Consider the following 20473-nt stretch of genomic DNA (forward strand, 5'->3'; position numbering starts at 1 on the left):
AACCCCCCAAAACAAACAACAACTGAAAGAGGCTGCGGTGAAAGCCTGGAAAAGCATCACAAAAGAAGAATGCAAAAGTTTGGTGATGTCAATGGGTCACAGGCTTGATGCAGTTATTGAAAGCAAAGGATTTGCAACTAAATATTAAGTCTCATTCACTTTAATCTATTTTAAGTTTATATGTTCCAATACTTTTGCTCACCTAAAAATGTTGTGTTCCATTACAAATAATGCTATCTTCTAAGTTGTGTATCAGATCCAGATGTAAATACCTGGAAATAAAAGCTGAAATGTTGATCTCTTGTCTCATATTCATCTTTTGATGTCAAACCCAAATATTTTCAGTCTACAACAAAAGTAAATGAATTGGACTCACTGTTCCAATACTTTTGGAGGGCACTGTATGGGCAAAAAGTTTAGGAGAGATTCAGTGTCTCACTGCTAAAACTATAAATCACAGTAAATTGTGTAATATGTTGATGGGAAACAGAGGTACAAAGAAAGATAAATGCTTGTACTTTCTTTCTGACTCAAAGCAGGTACTGTATATTCAACCACTGAATGGCTTTACAGTGTATGAGGAGAAACACATTCTGCGCTGTCATTTCACTTGCTGTCTCTTCTCTCCCTCTCACTCTTATCAGTGGTATCAACACGGCTGTCAAGACAGGGCAGACATTCTGAAGTGCCTGTGGTCTTCACATGGCACAGTGAGATTAAAGTGAGGGGAAGAGAATGGAGCCAGCTGTGTTGCTGAAACATGGTCGCAGGTTTGCCTGCCAGCAACACAACATGTTATTGCTGCACAGAACAAGCGTGAGTCTGTTGAGATGGCAAAGACTGACAGGATTCAACTACATCTACAGTATGCAAATTCATCATATTTTATATGGTCATGCAACACTGATAACATTCTCATCATGCTGCATTTATATCCAAGGATGATATATGTAAAAGCACAAAAATATATTTCTGTGGGATTTTTTTTTTTTTTTTTTTTTTTTGCTGTTGCATGAAGCACTGTTATGTAACTTGAAGCATACCCGGCTGTGGAAAGCAGACGAGCACAATAGAAAAGGTAAACATCATTAGAAAAAATTCCAGCAATACCACAGTCTGACTCAATATCTCTGCTGCTTTTCGACTCCCCTTCGGATTCCCCGCATACCACCGGGCAGATGTTCTGCATTATCACTTCTCACTGCAGTCTCACTTTGTGTCTATCTGTCTCTGAGAGCTGATCAAATCATCGCAGAGTTGGAGTGTGTGGGTGTGCAAACTGTTCATATTGTGCCATAGGCTTTTTAAAGTCTTTTCAAAGATAACCACATGAGCAATGAGCAAATGTAGAATATGGTCTGCAGGTGATCTCACAATTCGACCGGACATATAAGCACAGTAAGAGTTAAGACATGTCCTCTATTTTTTTTTCAGAGCAGAGCAACTGCTGGCTTACTAAATATATCAGCTATAAAAACTGGTCGTGGGGAAAAAAAAGGACAGATGGCATAGTTATAAAGAATCAAATGTAGCAATCACATCAGATGCGATCAGCTGTTTTCACTCAGCAGGAAGCCATGAGGGTTTCATTTTGAGCACTATGATGTGTAAGAGCACATAACAGAGAAAGTGTAAAAACCTTCCTGGGGAAAAGTCTCATTTGGGTCACAGATAAGAAGAACAAGTCACCTTATGTTATTCTGTTGAATCTGGTATAGAATTAAAATTGTAATCCATAAAATAGCCCAAGATCCCCCAACTCCATATTCTAATCTGTACTGAGGAGTGTTTCAAACAAAATGGTGCACACATCCTAATGAATCCACTGTGGTATAAGCATCTAAATAGTGTTTCCTCCCCGACACATTTTGTTGACTTAATTAAAATCCCAACCGCTCCGATAACACCCCATGAGAGCTTTTACCTTTATATATGCAAGCTTATTACTTTATTTAAAATCAAATTAAGTGTTTTTTCTTAGGTTGTCCAGTCATTCAGATTTGTCCTCCAGTATCGTGGCTGATTTCTTTCAAACGTAACCTGTAAAGATGATAAATTACTAAACTTTAGAACCTCAGATGATCAAACCACAAACCAAACACCACAATAGTAATGATCCCATCCAACAGCAACAGTATATTTGTTAAATTGTGTGGAAATGTCTGATCTAAAAAATGCTTTGGGGCTTGGCAAATATTTGGGTAAGTGCGTATTCTTGGCATTGCTCCTAATCATGAATTCTTGGTAATTCATCTGCTCAAACATTACTGCTTTCTGACAGCACATGTGGGCAACACATGCTTCTTACCTCACAATAGCCACACGACACAAAAACAAAACTTAGCTGTAAGGACATTCCCAAACAATGAGCGGTGCTAGAGAAGATGTCAATTCCGGTGATAACGAGAGGAAATGTAAACACTCACTAAGATTATGGTAAATTACACTACTGCACAATGACTTCACAGCCTGTCTCCACAGCATGTATGTGATTATAGGAGGACAGGGATGATGAGAGGTGATTCAGCTCAGCCTTTCATGTGACCCAGGGATTGCCTCGGAGGGACGAGGCGGCAGGCCGTCACCATCACACACAGAGAGCAGCCACAAATGAATTCACTCCAACAACAACCCCTGTCCTCGCCTGCTGCAACATGCTCTGCCAGCACTCGCAATCAACCAGCGAATTCCTTCCGCTCTGAGCTGTGAGGTGCAGGGTGAGGACGGGGGGTTTTGCGGGCTCAGTGTTGTGATTGTGATGTTGTGTAATTGACAGGTATGTTTGAATCCAGTGTGTGATGCACACTTCACACCGCCCATTCCCCCACTTGGGTCGGACAACAAACATGTTTGCTTCCAGGAACGTGAAAATACATGCCAAGATGACAGGGCTATTCAGAGATGAAGAGGTTATTCATTTGGTTAATCACACATTGCGTGCAGCAAATCATCGATCCCATCCATGTGTGAAGGAAAGATGTACAAAATGTATGGTCCAACGAGTTCTTTAAGCCAAGTCTACAAGTGGCTTCTTTTGGTTGAATAAACTTAAACTTATACCTTCAAAGCTAGGAAACAACTTGGTGACGCCTGAACTAATTTGACTGTAATTTATTACACAGTGCTGAGAGAGAGGAAAACTATACATAGAGGGCTGACTTAAGCTGGCCTGCTATTATTTTGCCCGATGAGAGAAGAGAAAATTAGATCAAAGCTGAGCAGTTGTCAGCTTCTTCTTTTGTCTTTGCTAAGAATGAGTCGCAGAGCTGCAAAGCCTTGAAAGCAGCTGCCCTGGAGCAGACCGCTGCCCATTCACAGCTGACTGTCAGCTGTGGTGTCTCCTTCACTGGTGCAAATTATTAAAAAAAACATGCCAGTGTGTTATTAAGGTTTTAACTTATACTACAAATCATTTATACTTGATGACCATTTTAAAATGTATTCTTTTGCAGTTTGGTTTTTATTGATTTCTGAGTGGTATAAAAATCTAATAGTAGTGTGCAATCAATCACAGCAAACATCAAGTGTACATTACTGTTGGTCAATATCACCGCATGGTAATGCAGTTTACATGTAGATTAGCTAAAACAAATCAGTCAATTAATCTATTAGTCGACTGACAGAAAATTATTCAGCAGCTATTTTGATAACTGATTAACTGTTCCTCGTTTCGACTGCTCAAATGAAAACATTTACTGATGTTCTTTGTCCTCTATTATAATAAATTCAGTGTCTTAATCTTTGGTTTTGGATGTTTTATTTGGGGTATTTTTTCCTAATCTGTGACATTTTAGACCAAATACTTTTGCAGATGAACCTACAATGATTAGATAATTGTTAGTTGAACACTATTCTGAATCTGCACCTTACCATTATTATTGGAATTTGGATTGTAGAGCTACAACTCAAACATGTTTCAAGAGTATGTGTAAAAGTGTGAGTGAAGTGATTTGAAGTAAATGAGCTACAACGTTCAAAACTAGTTCAGTTTCTTTAAAAAGATGACATGAAATGTCAAAGCAGAAGCAGAATGTATATATCAATGAACATAACCTTTATTTACTGCACAAAGCAAACTATTTCTTTATCGTTATCTATCATTTGGAAAGAGAGTTCCTTCTTCTTCTTCCTCTCTCCCTGTTTGAAATACCTGTTAACATGGCTGATGTCAGTAATTGATTTTATGTCTCTAATCTCTTTTCTCTATTATGAAGAGATTTCTCCTCTGCACCTGGGGCCAATGCTCTCGTCTTTTGTCTTATCTGCCCGTGAGTACACTAGCCCCCAGTGGGGGCTGCACTAATCCCCCATCCAACAGACTCTTCACACACACACTAACACACTCTCTCTCTCATGGGAGAACCCCACAGCCGACTGTATGCCAGACACTGCCTTGAGCTGCCTGCTAGCAATGTAAAGCAGAGACAGATGGAGAGGCAAAACCAGACACAAAAGTAGCTAATCACAGGCCATTACAGTGATAAGGAAAATATGGCATTTCAAGCCACAGAAAGGCATTTTTCATCCATAAAAAGGAGCAATATGTGCAAGTGCAAGTACTGAAGATTTTCTGTAAATCCTAAAAAATGAGTGAACTATTTGGATGACGTCACTCACCCTTCTGCAGAGTCCTCTGTCACTTCAGAGTGTAACACGTGAGAGTGAAGAATCTCTCAGGCTGTGAGTCTGACATGATTTCAGTGTGACACCATGAATGATTCTCTGCATCTGTGATCAACCACCTCGGCCATGGCTTGCTTTGGCTTCACAGGGAGAGGAGGAGAAGTGGATAAAGATGGTGAGGGTACAGACAAACATCAAAGAGGAAAAACAAACTACTCTCATAGTTCTATGTACACTATAAAGGATGAGCAGTATGCCATGGGTTGAGTGCTGAAAACTCTAAATATATAAAGAGCTTTGATCATTTGATGTAACAAGAGGAAAATCATAAATCCACCTCAGTTGCACTGCGTCTCCACTCATGACTTTGTTATGAGAAAGAAATCAGTAGTGTATGCAGGATAGGATATAACAGACTCCAAGCCAAATTCACTACTGTTTTTTTTAACTGGAAAAATAAGAAAATAAAAATAAAAATAAAAAAATCTCACTGTCTCATATATTTCATGAATTTGAGAATAAACACAGAATATTCAAGTAAATTCGACATGCTAAAGATGCAATCATTTGATGATGTAATTCCAGCACTGAGTTTTCATGCTAAACTTTGCATTAAAAAGTTTAGCATAAAGTTTGCATTGGTCCATTGTGTAGGATTTAGGAACATCTAGGAGCAGAAATGATATATAATAAAAGATACGATATGATATACTTTATTATGTGCTTGCACAGAAATTTGTCTTACGGCAGCAGGCCCCGATTGCAAAAACAAGAGAAAAAGAAACATTACAAAAATACACAAACAAACATGACACAAAAAGAGGTTCCATTAATGCTCTTCTGTCCTTAAGTGTAAATCTTGATTTTACTTTAGAATTGACTGATGGACAAAATATTTTTTAAGTCTAACTTTCTAAAACTGTGATATAGCATATCGTCTGTGTGATGGCAACAGGGTATATTCCATCTTTAGAACATGACTGGCATTTGATACAATGTTTTTTTGCTAGCCTTAATATGCTATTTTGCTAGGTTGAATCATACAGTTTAAGAAGTGGTTGACCAACAATCTTTGAGCAGATGTTCAATTGGTTGAGCAGTTGTGATTTCAAAGCGACAGACATGCATCCATACCAGGTAGTATAGAATGCTGCAGGGATGACTTATTTGTCCCCTCAATAAAAAGCCAATATTTTTCCAAGGGTCTGACTGATACATGTTTGTGGCCATCATGCTGCACATCTGCAGTGTTCACTCCATATCAGTAGATGGTGATAATCAACCATGTAACCGTCACACTTTGTGTTGTGTTCACCTCCATCACAGCAGATGGCAGTATTACAGAGAGGACAAACACAGTCCAACATCCGTCAACAAACAGGACACTATCAGCACGTTTACATCGCGTTTCATAACAACAACCTGCATAACAACGCAACATTTCCCAGTGTTATGTAATCAAGTCATTTAGAATTAACCTCAGTCAGAGAAATGACCTGCATCAAACTAATATTTTTTAGAGGACCGCGTATAAAAGTCGGACTTGTGGTCGGTGCAGCATTCAGCTCCTGCAGATGTTTCCATGCTGAACAAGTGAGAACATCATAAAGTAAAGTATATTACAGACACAATGCATTGCATTCAAACTGACCTTACAAGGAGCCTCTTCACCTTGCAGGTAAGACATGAATCCAGCGGACTTCCGATTGTTCATCACAGCAAGTATGTGTGCGACCTCCCACCCAACCACAGGTTCCCAATGGGCAAGTTTCCCCAGGTTTTAAACTGTTTAATCAAAGATCAAGTCATCACAGAGAAACAGGTGAGCCAATCATTGATATCTTCTTCCAAAAAAAAAAAGAAAGTATGATATCTTTTATTAACTGTGCCATAACGTCACCAGTATGACACAGTTATTTAATAGAAACAATGATTCAACAGCAGTTCCCCTGGTGTCACATCACTATCAGCTGATATAACACTCTGATATCTATTTTGGACTGTTGCTAGGACACAACATATCCATATGTTATTTTTAGAGCAGTCATCTAACAGCGATTGATCAATAAGAAAACAATAGATAACTGATAGTAAAAATCATTGTGACTACTGGAAGCACTTCTCTCTTCTTCACAGTAGGTGTGGGTCCCTGAAATTGCCTCTAAAGATTTACTCAGCTGTGTGCACACTGAGGAATATTTAAACAACTTCATAAATGGGAAAATAAATGAGCAAGAACAAAGGAGGACAGGTTTCCCCTGGAGTGAAGGCATAGTGAGACGCTGTCGATATGAAACAGGTGGGGAGAACATCTGAAGTCTCTTGATGCTCTAACAGTGGAAAGATCGAACACGACATGACAGCTTCTCTGGTGTTGACAGGTGGAACTGTTCTGGCTGCTCAAGTCGCTCTGCAGAGGGGTTTGGCCTGCAGCACAGCAGGAGGAACCCATCATGCTTTTCCAAGCTATGGTTCAGGGTTTTGTCTCCTTAATGACTTGGCAGTTGCAGCCAAATACCTGATTGGCACCTCCTCCCCGAAAAAGAAGGTTTTAATTGTGGATCTAGACGTACATCAGGTGGTGTTAACTTGTCTCTACTACTTTTAATGTTCTGGTACCAATATGTAATCTGAACATTTGTACTGATAGGCTAAACGTTTCTGCAGTAGTAAAACTCTCATCTTTTGCATCCAACAGGGAGACGGCACTGCTTTCATTTTTAAAGATGAGCCGTATGTGTTTACATTCTCAGTGCACTGTGGGAAAAACTTCCCCCTTCGTAAACAACAGAGTGATCTAGATGTCAGCGTGGAGGATGGGCTGGAAGACAAGGATTACCTGTCCACAGGCACGTTACCACAGAACATAATGATCAATATGTGTTCAAAGTGTAGATCCAAATACTTTGCTGTCAAATTCAAAAATTTTCATTTGAGTACTAAAGTCTTTAAATTTGTCAAACGTTGAAATTTTAGTCATTTATTTCCGTTTTCACTTTGCTGGTTTCGACATGAACAAATCAAATAAAAGTCATAAAGTGCATCTTTTGTAATCAGTAACATGTTAACAGTAATGGGAATGTTTGTTTCCATGAACTTATCAACATGTCTGATGATGTTCTCAACAGTGGAGGCCCACCTCCCCTGGCTGCTGGAGACCTTTCGTCCAGACCTGGTTCTGTATGACGCAGGTGTCGACCCTCATTGGGAAGATGAACTCGGGAGGCTCCGTCTGACTGACCAAGGCACGTGGTAACTTTGACGCCTGAGTATCTCCACTTACAAGTAATTTCTCAACTCTTGAATCTCTCTTTGAACTGATTATCTCCTAGGGCTGTATCAGAGGGATCTGTACGTGATGAAGACTGTGGTGAGCAGAGGTGTTCCTGTGGCTGCTGTTATCGGAGGAGGATACTCCAGAGACATCAACAAATTGGCCCTCAGACACTCCATCGTGCACAGAGCAGCCACTCAGGTACAGGACACATAAGCTCTTAACCAGATGTTGTTGGATGATTCTCTTCAACACAGAATTGCTAACTTTAACAGTGTAGAAAATGTCAGTGACAGGTTGGATTGAACATGTTCTTCATATTTTAGGTTTGGAGGGAGTGTGGAATGTAAAACCATCATGCCCCAAACCAAGAGGACCCTCAGAACCTACCTGGTGCTTGATCTTTTTGAGCCATACTGATGCCATATTAAAGGAATACTAACCCTACTTAAGTGACCCTTGTATATCAATTACCCACCCCGTTATGTTGAATTTATGAGGAAAACTTTTCTCTTGCTTGCCTCTGGTGAACGAAGAACCCAAAAATGGAGAAAGTTTGTAATTAATTGAAGTAAGTGGGGGCCGTGTTTAACAACAACTAATCTATACCAAAACATCTGTTTACAAACTCTCACACATTTGTTTAGTATAATCCTAAGTCTTATTTATCCAGTCATATGCTCAATACTTCCCAAATACATTTATTTTCACTAAAACCGTACTATTTAAAACTGAGCTGAAAGTTTAACTTATCTAGCTCTCTTCAAAGCCAGACTCCATTGACAAAAACAGTAATTTTATGACACTGAACACAGGAGCTGCTGGTCTACCGCTGCCTCGAACAGCTTTGTTTTATTGTGTGACTGTTTCCTAGGGTAAGTTCTGATTCACCAATGTCACACAGCAACAAAAACGAACTACCTATTGAGGCAGTGGTAGACCAGCAGCTGCTGTATTTGATGAGGTAAAAATACTGTTTTTGTCAAAGGAGCCTGGCTTTGAAAAGAACACAGATTAAGTTTCACTTTCTGTTCAGTTCCCTGTTGGAAAGGGCTGTCTGTTTGGGAAGTGCTAAGCACACAGCTGTATAAATAAGACTTCGATTATACTGCATGAGTTGCATGAGAGTTTGTAAACAGATGTTTTGATTTTGCCTTCCATTCACCATGAATCTTCCTCGTTTTGGATTCTTCATTCAATGAGGAATGCAAGATAAACAAAGTTTTCTTCATGAATTCAACATAACACAGGGTGAATAACTGATACACAAATGGTCACTTGGAGGGTGGAGTATTCCTTTAATATTTGGCAATAAAAAAAATGTAAAGTATGTATGAATTAATACTTGTGATTTATCAAGAATTATGTAAGAGATATTGGAGACAATGGATTCCTAACAGAGAGTATCTTGGCGTGTTTTCATGTCTTGGACAAATTTGTGTAATGATGAGTTCTAAAATTGGACAGGTTATTTTTAGCGAACCAACATGCAGTATTTTGATAGGCTAATATAATCCATCCAATACATAAAGAGAGCTCTACTGGATAATATAGTTGGATAATATGGAAAGTCGTTGGTCGTTGGCCATGCACGTGACTCTCTTATACCATATGTGGTATGTTGTGAAGTGAATTGAAAAACAACCGTTTACCTCAATAAGATACTGTATCACTACTACAGTAGTAACTGTCTTGTAACTATTAAATATTCTGTTATTAAACAATACACTTTGTGGTTGTCACTTAACAAAGATCTGCCAAATTACAGGTATCATGCATGACAGTAAATGCAGCACCATTCATGAACAAAAATATTTAATAAGGAAAAACAAATTGAACAAACTGAACAAATATTTACATCAGGTCACATAAGACAATAAGATACCAGTGTCACTTCAGAACAAACACAATTGGTCCACACATACTGTACTGATAAGGATATGCACCGTCCTTGGCACAAAAGGTACATTAGCATGTCTCCAGTTTCACCTATATTCATGTCATTCACTGACATCAAGCAGCAACATATTCGTGGTACAGTGCAATGTTTATTCACAGTATATGAGGCAGTTGATTCACTGAAACACACCAGTGGTGTCTTTCAGCTTGTTACTAAAACACAAGACATTATACGTGTATTACAAACATTGAGCACGCACACACACTGGCAACACATTCTTTGAAACACTTGGAGAATAAAAACGCAACAAGCAAATGCACAAATGTTCTGGAAGATATTCTGCACAACTTTGAGCTCTTCTTATGATAGTGTTATGATAGATTACACACGAGCAGTTTACAGAGTCCCACCAAGAAGTCTATAACAGATACTTGCTGCAGATTTAGCTCATATTCAGAGTTAAGGAACATGTAACTGTAAAACAGGCAGACACAAAGAAGTAAGAACTTTCCACTAAAATGAATGCATTAAAAACATTTACGAGCAAGTGGAAGAGCATACTGTAGTCTCACAAAGTCCTCTTTGGCTAATATAAAAGTCCAAAGAGAGAAACAGTGCATTTCCTAACATCTCTCTTACAGAAATGCTCTCTTAAAAGAGTTAAAATCACTAGCAGCACAGGAGCTCGCTGTGGTTGGATAATAAAAACTAATTCTTGGCACTAAAAAAGAACACACTGGATAACTGGATACTGCTTGTTGGTTTCATGTATTGACAGAATAAATATAAAAAAAAACATGGTATAATATACAGTGGTAACCATTGTTGAACACCACCCTCCTCTGTGCATTCTCCACTGCTGCTGCAAAACCACTGCAATAACAACATCTAAAATCAGGTTTAATGTTAGACGTGGATAGGCCTGTAACACAGCTGGTTCCAGGACTAAAAAAAGATAAAAAGATATCAATAAATTATGTTTTCCAAACAGTTAGGTAGAGTCTTGCAGCAGTGGAGTATTTTAGTGTTTGTGTACCTTCAACAATGGCCACATCTGTATATTTATTCACTTTTTAGTCACAAGAATGTAATGATCATCAAATGTGTGAGTCAGTGCTAAAACTTGAGGCAGAGTTGATGCAATATAAAATCAAGTTAAAATTATTTTTTCTACGACTGAACTTTCTCTGCCACCACACACCAGTTGGCATGATCAAAGTAGGTGTATTTAACGTGAAGCTCTTCAACGTGATTCTCAATAAGCTCTGCCAGTTCTCCCTCCCTGAAGACGTGATAGTACCTCAGGCAGGAGCCCTCCACCTGCCCCTCGCTTCCCTGAGGACCCCTTGTGCTTTCTTGCTGCTCTTTTCCCCGCAGTCCTCCTTCGCTTTCATCTCCAGACTGCTTCAGGTGCTCCTTCTGGAAAGGGACCAGATCTGGCAGGGCCAGAGAGCCACACTCCTGGGCTAGAGATACTGAGACACTCTGGGTTTCTGTGCCGTTGTTAGTAGTGTTGGTGGTGATGTTGTTGTTGCTTCCAGGATTCTTTTGACCCTTGTGCAGGTCTGTGACCGAGTCAAAGACATCCTCCTCTGATCCGATCACAGACGGCGGGGAAAAGAAGCTCGAGACCTGTTTGATGAGCCCTCGTCCTCGCCCACGCTGGCTGGCCTTGCTCCCCCTGTTTTCACCTGTTGGTGAAGATAAAGTGCTCAGATCTCTGGACGACGATCGGGAGATGGCTAAGCTTCCAAAGTCGAACACAGAATCCAGAGACCTGGAGAAGAACCACAGTCTCTGTGTGCTCTGCTGTGGTGTGGTGCAGGTCAGATCTTCCTCATCTGCCACAGAGGATGTGCTTCGAACCTTCCTGTGCTTGTCAGCGTTGTCTATGGCTTCACTCACACTCTGAGCTGTGGCCCTACGTCTGGGTTTGGCATGCTCCCTGTTGGAGCAGGACGGTGAGTGAGGGTTGGGGTTCCAGGGAACAAAGATGTCCTGTTTCTCAAATTTACGACGTTTCTGCTCCATGGCCCACACGTAGATCATGATGCGTCCGCCCACTTGCAGGGTGCGAGCCATCTCCTTTATTGCTCGAATACGGCGTTCTTTGGTGGACAAATGATGGATGACTGTGACAAAAACATTAATTTATCAGAACTAAGAAGGGTGAGCAGGCATTTATTTAATTCTGGTGTTAAGTCACATTCAGCACTTGCAGTCAACATAACACATTATGTACACTAAGTATGACACACAACACAAATGAATAGTGTGGGTGTCTGCTGTCATCTTTGCTCCTAACTACACTCTTTTGTTGGAGGACACATAAATTATTCCACACGGTTGGCTAGGCAACATAAGCTTGTGGTAAAGAGCTGTTTATCATTATTATGAGTTCACTTAATTTGAGGCAAATGGCAGCTACAGCAGTCGGGCTTCATGCATAAGAAGGGAGTGATTTGCTACTGAGTAGGAGGAATCAACAACATCCAAATGTCCCTTTAACAGTGTGTGTTTGTCCATTACCTGCAATAGAGAGCACCGCATCGAAGCAGCTGTCTCTGTAAGGCAAATGCAGCCCGTCACACATCTGGACCTCGTGTCCTTGGCTCCAGGCAAAGTCCACCAGGGGGCGACAAACATCACACCCCAGCTTGAACACCTCCTTGTTAATGTGGAGATACTTGCCATTGCCACAACCTGCCAAGGACAAGACAGTCAGCTACAGCTTATTGTGTTTCTAAAAATAAGCACAAACAATGTATTAATATTTTTAACTTCTAGGCCAGGATGACATCACTGCTGGAGGTGACACTCACCAATGTCAGCCACGATGCTTCCCGGCTGCAAGTCCAGCAGGAACTGTCGCACCTTCGGCCAGGCTTTATAGCGGCTGTCGTTGAAATATGGAGCAATCTTGTCATAGACACTGTGCACATGGTCTCTCTCGAGCTGACTGGCAGCCTCCTCCATCATGTTAGTCCAGGCTGCCTCATGCAGCAGCCTCACAGTATCATGCCTGCAGGGACAAACACATCTCCCTGCTTATTTCCAAATGACAAATCCATCAAATATTTACTCTGTTTCATTAGGGAAAATAAAAAATAGCAATGTGGACCCCCTGAAGGGGACGGCACAGCAGTGTTCCTCTCCACATGCTTGTTAAGGTCAGCTTGAAAGCCTAATCAGCAGCAACATCTGTCAGGCAGCAGTGGCAATTTGATACCAAACCCTCGGTTTGTACTTGAAGTGCCCACCGTGGTCATAATCAGTCATTCTTTTCACATCCATCCTACTGTCCTCCAGAAGGACAGACTGATGTTAAGTACTAAGAATAAAAGTAGATAGGTAGGTTTAATCTATCATCAATCCTCTGTGACTATGAGAAAAAAACAACTACACAAACAGAGCGGGGATCATAAACAACAGGGGATCATAACAAGGTAACAACAATGAGGCAGTCCCAATCTCACAGAGCACTCAGAGGTCCAAATTGTTTTTACCGTCACACAGAAGCAAAAGGTCGATACACAAATAATTCTTGTTGGCAACAAGATGCAAAACAAACAACAGCAATAGTGTTTGAGTCAAAGTTCCTTTTACAAAGATTCTCATTAGCCATGTTTCACACTCTGGGAGGGTTTTAGATTTTGTAATATTTAATTCATTTAGTTTCACAGCAGAACATTTTCAGTATCAGCTCACAGTTGAGGAATCACTTTCACCTGCACTGACCCTCATCAATTCTAAGGAGGACTTTCAATTTCCCCAGAAATACAAGACTAATATATATTTATGTGGATAAAATTTTAGTCTGATTCAATTATTTTTTCATCTGATAGCACTGCATAACTGGATATCACAAAAGATATTTTACTTTGTTACATACATAATTGTAGCCGCTTTCACAATTTTACTTATTTTTTTTAATTGGGGGTTAATGGGAAATTGCTTTCCAATATTTTTAAAGAAAAGATCCATTACTGTTCATTAAAAAAATCATAAATAGTAGCTCATCACATTAATGAGGATTTTGCTGTTTATCTCTCAGAGATGCATCATAGAATTTAAGAACTGATTGCAAATTTGGGGGTAATGTAACTGTGATGTTTGTGTTGTGTCTGGTTTTTACAGCTTCCACTGCAGTCATCTTAGTTTATTAGGATGCGGCCCACAGCTCCTGCAGTGCTGCTGCGGCTCCCTCAAGCACTACATGTACAAAGAGTTGTTTCTACGTTATCATCCAAAGGATAACAACGTTGTTTCAGGCAAAAGATCTCTCAACATGCAGAGTTCTCATCTGATCTGTGTGGTTGTCTTTCAGTGTATTATCATGTGGTTTCATTACTTTCATGCAAAGCAGAACCATACAACATAAGAAGCATAACATGTTGACCACAAAGAGATTTGGAAAGTAGATGTGCACAAACTGCGCGTTTAGAAAGCTGAATAATTTGATCAAACTGTAGTGACATAAATAAGATTTTCAGAGACCTCTGCAGATTCGGGTTGTAGTCAACCAAAGAATTATTGGTTGACTGAAGTTGTACATAATCTTCAACTAATCTATTAGTTGTTTTGGGAGGGGGGGGGGGGGGGGGGGTTGGGGGGGATCTGCACGTTATTTTTACTTCTGCAGTGGTGTGTCTCTGTCACTCTGCAGTTACACCTCCAAAACACTAGTCGGAGGTGGAGGACTCTGTTAAGTGCTGTAAAGTTTAGTTGATTCAAAACACACATTAAATATGGCTTAATAGAGACAATTTCAAACACGAGCGCGCAAATTGGCATCACTATATATCGTAGTATTGACAGACAAACTTGTCTTTATCTGGACACATTTCCCCCACCAATACAACTTGGTAACATTATTAGCACAAGTCTATGGCATTTTACAATGTATAAATTAGCCTAGCGGCTAGTGATCTTTTCATCTTCACACATAAAACCAGGGACAACAGCAACATTTAACAAAGGTAACGGCACACAATTTGGCTCCATTACAGCTCACAAGGTTCACCGTCAAAACAACTGTCTTATACTAAACACGTTTTCCAAGCAAATACAACATGCTAACGTTATTAGCACCAGCCTATGGCATTTTACATTGTATACGTTAGCCTAGCGACGAGCGGAGATTTCCTCTGCTCATATGAAGTCAGGATAAATCCCAAAGGATAAATCACACACAAGACTTAAAATGCTAATTTAGTGGAGGCTTTACTGTCTTCACAATTTATCTTTTCTTATCTGTGAAATACAAGTAAATGGTAGCTTCGTTTCCACTGACGGAAATGGTGTCAGAAACAGACAGGAGGTCTGCATCACCGTGACGCTGAGCGTTAGGTGGGCGAGTTCAACGTTGTGTAAACAAAGGGAGTGTTTTGAAAACAACCCCATTTTCACAGGTAACTTAGCCTGTCCCCCCACCGCAGGAAATAATGGATTAATCCTGGAAAGCTGTTGATATTGCACTTTTCTCCTTATGAAAGTAACACGGCAATTATTCGACCAATGAGAATTTGGTCGGACAAGAGCATATTGATCAAATAATCAACTAGTCAACCAGGAGACTACAGCCCTAGTAAAAACCTCCCGAACAATGAACACTGAAGAAATTCTAACCTGGAGAAGTTAAGCTGGTTGCAATGTGCAATCCTCACCTCTAGAGGCCACTAAATCCCCCTAAATCTTACACACTATTCCTTTAATTTCTCACATCGACACTTGATTCTTTAAACCTTAGTAAAAGAAGACTTAAATATAACACTGATTCTGTTCCTCTTCACAAATTTGAAATGACAAAATTTACAAAATGTGGGGTGCTAGAAATGTTTTTCTTCTATAAACCTTCCTTGCTTCTATCGATCTTCTTTTGTCGACTACAAATTTTCAATTTAACTCCGGAAGAAGTTCATTAAGTTTGTAATTAATGAGAAAAGGGCCGGTTTAAATTGGGTAATAGCTAAAAAGTTTAGTTTCTTACAACTGAATAATGCCAGCAGAGAAGTAAGCCATCTACATCCAACGTGTGATTTGTACAAACACTGATGTTACACAACAAATCATCACAGAATGCAAGCTCAGTGCACAGTATGGGTGCATTTGCTGCTCTGAAATCAACCCATCTGGAGCAATGTCACAAGGATTTTCTGCTCTATGTGACAGAAAGAGCTTTTGTCATTTTGAATCAAATGCCATGGATGAAAAAGCTGTCGCCTCATACCAGAATGCATCATATATCACTGCCATCATACAGCTGCCACATGTTGCTGGATCACTGAGTGCTGAAGATAAACAACAACTTTGGCAAATTTATGAGCAGATACTTGGGAAAAGTTTATTGTTATCTCAAATTGCATCACACAATACTGAACTGCAATCCATTCTCTCTTCCATCCACTTATGGCTTCATCCACAGTGTGAAAATCTGCTTATGATGGTTTTAGCGCTCTATTAGATAGCACCAAATTTAGAAATGAGCGCTTGCCTTCCACTTGAACGCCTACATTTTAAGAGACAGTCGACATCCCTGTTTCTACCTCTGTTTCAATGTCTACCTGTACAGAAATTCACAAGAACAAATCTAAAACAGATGCAACCTAATGAACCATGTAAAGCCACAGTGCACTTTGCTGATGAGGTTAGCCAGCAGGAAAGCTATCAAACGTTCCCCTCCACCTCTCTTAAAAGACATTAGACCGATATGTCCTTGAATGTAATATTGTTTGGTGCCTGTTGTGCGCACCAGTGTACACAATGAATATTACCGGGAACATTAACGCAGGCCAGCCAGTGCTACATGAAATGCAGATACGTCTTTCCATAAACTGATTGTCTGAGCCGTATCCTCACTGTGTGTTACCAGGCTTGCCTGTGTGTTCCCACTTGGTAAATATAGTGTGTGCAGCAGCATCCCCTCTTCCTTCACTCAGACCTATTTCTGGACCACCATCATCTGCATCATCCCAGCCAAGTGGAAGAAAAACATCCCTTATGTAACGTTGTAATCTGGCCTCCTTCAGTATTGTTGGTGTTCAATTTCGCCTGAGTTTCCCCGTCTGCTCACTAAACTGTGACAGTCCTTGGCTGACATTATGTAACTGGCAGCTGGGGAGACTCAGAGCACTGCCTCTGACTGACAATGGGAACTTAAATTAAATCAGAGGACAGAGGCGACGTCTGGCACACAGATTTGTCCGATGTATAGGGCATTCACCACATGAAGGCTTGGTTTTTTAATTAAGTTTCCCTGGTAAATCTCCAAATATGAAAATAAAAAGACATTTTGGTCACAACATACTGTGTCTACCTTACAATACGAGCAGCAGTTTGCCTTTAAAGTTGCACAGCTTGGCACATATCTAACTTTAGACAAATGTTCCTGGATATCTGAGCCCTCAGGTCAGACCTCAGCAGTGCTTTGATGAGATTAGTGGTGTTATTATGAACAGACAGGGCTGCACAGTCATTCTGCCAGCTGCCACTAACCGCTGCATGAACACAGTGAACCACAGAGAACAGGTTTACCCATCAAGTGTGCCAGCAGTTAATGACTCGACATCAACATGTGGTGAGAGGTAGTCTGCTAAATAGACTCTCCTCACTGCTGCAGGCATCTGTTGTCCTAACACTGCAGTATAAAGGGCATACTGTGATGTGTGATTATATTTTTATATGCAGACAGTAATGACTTAATGCAGCCTATAGATGTAGGGCACAATCATTGGACAGACAAAATGCAACTCAGTTACATAATCTTTTTTTTTGTCATTTGCTTTGAAACGTTTTCCAAAGTGCAGACAAATTTAGTAGAATGTAAAAACAGATATATGAGACATGCTGTGCATATGGGCTGCTACTTTATGTCCCATCCAAGTTTCTAAAGTGCATGAATTCAAATGAGGATAGAAATATATCCAAATCGGATATTTTGATACTCAACCAACCAAAATATAATTCCCACCCTGCAACAACTGCCACAATCATGTCAATATTTGCACATCCTCTCCTGAATCCTCTAGATCCACCGAAAATGCAAAGCCTCTTACCGTACCGCGGGTAAACCGCCATGCAATGATCCGCCTCTACCGTCTGGTCGCAGGAGGTAAACTTCCCTCTGTGATCTATAGCACCGATCTGCCATCGGGATCACAGGCACGCGCTCCACACGGTGCCATCGAGCACTTTATCAACGGCATCGTGAGGACGGATGTAGGTACCTGCAGTGTGTGTGGCCGCCACCAGCCCGCTGTCCACCGGACGGTATCAAATCTATAGCATGTTGAACCTCACACCTGTCAAGGTGATGAGGAATCACAGGAGACTTCCGGTGCAATGTTTCAAAATTAAAGCCTCAGTCTCGACAGTAAAATCGTTGCCTCTAAATTAATAAACATTGTGTTTTAACACATCTTTTAGGCGATAAAGTTTCCCTTCCACCATGACACGAGAATTTACTTATGTGTGAAGATAAACAAAAGTTATATTATTATTTATATTTCACATACGAAATATATTAAATAGGCCTATGAAAATTTGAGTGTCAAACACTTAATCTCTTGAAACCTGAGTAAAATGGCTTGATTTATTTTAAAGACATTGTAAGAAGGCAATGAGCAATGAAAGAAGAAATTACCCTAAAAATCAGCAAGAAATTAGTATAAAATAAAAAATAAATCAAAGAAAGAAAGAAAACAGGGGAATGACCTGGAAAGAGTGCTTAAAAATTGTAATAATTCTATAACATAATATTAAAATGTAACAATAATAATTATAGATATAGTTTTTTGTAATAAATCATTTTCTATATCTATTATTTTTTTGCAATGTGTGGAACATTTTTTTAACCAAGTTGCTCATTGCCTTTTTCCCCATGTTTTTTTAAAGAAATCACACCCAGTTTTTCAAAGGTTTAAATACTTGGGAAAGGCGTCTGAATGCAGCAAAAAAAAAGTGATGTTGCTCCAGGTTTCAAACACTTAATTTCCTGCATTCTGGTGACATTTTCTGCATCAATTTCTGCCTTCTCTGCATCCATTCATGGTGAAAATGTCTTTAGTCAAAATTGAAGTCCTCTGCTACTTTCATGTGTTACTGAGGGTGGGGGAAGACAAATGCACATGTTGTAAATATTGAAGGGGGACATATCCCCCGTGTCACCTTCAAAATCTACACCTATGACACAAAGTAAAGGCATTACCCTACATTTTGCAATGAATACAGCAACATGCTATCAGATAAAGACAAAGCAAATGTTAGATGATAAGGATAATTCATTTTTAATGATATAAAGAGCATCCCATCCTCCCTAATGACAGTGAATATAGTAGGCTAATTTAATCTATTTAATGCAAGTGCAATAAATATTTCACAGACTGGAGTAATTAATTGTTTTTCCTATCATTATGACTAAAGTAGAAATAGAAATTATGATCACAAGCAAAGCACTGTGGATTACTTTTTACTGGGAAGTGTAAATAACTACTACCTTCTCATGCAATCCACTTTAATGCATTTTTCTTGTTCTGTGCTGCCTCGCTGACTGATTGATTGATTGATTGACTGATTCCAAGCTTTATTCTGCCTCTTTTTGGCTGTGAGGATGCATATGATGATTTGGTGCATAAGAAAATAGCAGTGAGGCTACTCTTATTATTTCAGAAAGGCACACTTATGGCACATCCACATTTATGTATTTTTATACTATACTGTTTCTGTACTGCTGTTCACTACTTGGCCTTTTTCTTATCAAAATGACAGAACTTTATACACTTTTATTTTGAAGAATATACGACCTAATATCCGATCTTATTGTGGTTGGCTTGACTAGGCTGTTTGGTCGGTGGTGTGTAAAAAGATGACACGCTGTGCGGTTGCAGATCGCGGTTGTCATTGGTTGCCAGAGTCACGTGACGACCACAATAAACAACGTGCACCAAACAGCCGACAGACAAGACCTCTTTCCTCAAGAAGGGACTTATACTGGGAACATTTAGAAAACGCTAAATGTGTTTGCCTTTATTTGTGAAGCCTAAACTCATCAGTATTCATACATGTGTTTTACTCCTTTGAGAGGCTTCATTTGAAGCTTCATCCTTTTTCAGGCTAAATGGCCTTTAACTTATATTAAATCCCTGTTTGTGCACAAGGGGTGTACTTGGAGAAAACTATGAGTAATCTCAAGTAATAATTTTGAAGCTACCAATCAGTTTATCAGATGTTAACTGACAGTAGCCTACATTGTGACATTTAGACCTACTATACTCTTGAGAGCTATTATCATGGTTCTTTGAAAAGCTTCTCACCTCAGATCAAGCATAAACACTACAGTGAGCTCAAGTGTCCATCAGGGTTTCCTTTTCATCCTGATGAAAGACATACATAAAAGGGGGGTGATATTAATGCAACAACTGAAACAAAATCAAATAAACTAAGGATAGCTTTGAGTTCTGCACCATTATGCATTGCATTGGTGGGGTGGTGATTTGCACACATTAGCCTGTTGGATCCAGTTTTTGTTGTCCTCTGCCTCTCATGTGGGTGTCAGCTCTGATTTCATCTGCCCTTTTCGTCTCTGAGATGGTTAATGGCAGTGACTTAATTGTGGCTCATCACTGCCATTCAGGGAGCACAAAGCACTCATCACATCTCCCTCACATCATCATCATTCA

General features: G+C 39.9%; 2 protein-coding genes across 3 annotated transcripts; one reads left to right on the forward strand and one right to left on the reverse strand.

Moving 5' to 3' along the window:
- The first annotated feature begins 5977 nt into the window (after window positions 1–5977).
- Window positions 5978–9621, forward strand: hdac12 (histone deacetylase 12). Its single transcript, XM_033631068.2, has 8 exons — window positions 5978–6216; window positions 6302–6445; window positions 6763–6922; window positions 7005–7201; window positions 7322–7472; window positions 7752–7868; window positions 7956–8098; window positions 8224–9621. Exons 1-8 carry the CDS (start codon window positions 6115–6117, stop codon window positions 8245–8247), a joined length of 1038 nt encoding a protein of 345 aa, XP_033486959.2. The 5' UTR covers window positions 5978–6114; the 3' UTR covers window positions 8248–9621.
- Window positions 9622–9695: 74 nt separating this feature from the next.
- Window positions 9696–18091, reverse strand: trmt9b (tRNA methyltransferase 9B). Of its 2 annotated transcripts, none has more exons than XM_033631058.2 (4): window positions 17857–18091; window positions 12620–12819; window positions 12327–12500; window positions 9696–11929 (listed from the first exon to the last, which is right to left on the reverse strand). In XM_033631058.2, the coding sequence occupies exons 1-4, from the start codon at window positions 17871–17873 to the stop codon at window positions 10968–10970; spliced, it is 1353 nt and encodes a 450-aa protein (XP_033486949.2). In that variant the 5' UTR covers window positions 17874–18091; the 3' UTR covers window positions 9696–10967. The 2 variants fall into 2 exon arrangements, with proteins under 2 accessions (XP_033486949.2, XP_033486948.2); XM_033631057.2 differs by having other exon boundaries at window positions 17852–18091.
- Window positions 18092–20473: the final 2382 nt, after the last annotated feature.

Source organism: Epinephelus lanceolatus, chromosome 4 (assembly GCF_041903045.1).
Source record: "Epinephelus lanceolatus isolate andai-2023 chromosome 4, ASM4190304v1, whole genome shotgun sequence".
Lineage (NCBI taxonomy): Eukaryota > Metazoa > Chordata > Actinopteri > Perciformes > Serranidae > Epinephelus > Epinephelus lanceolatus.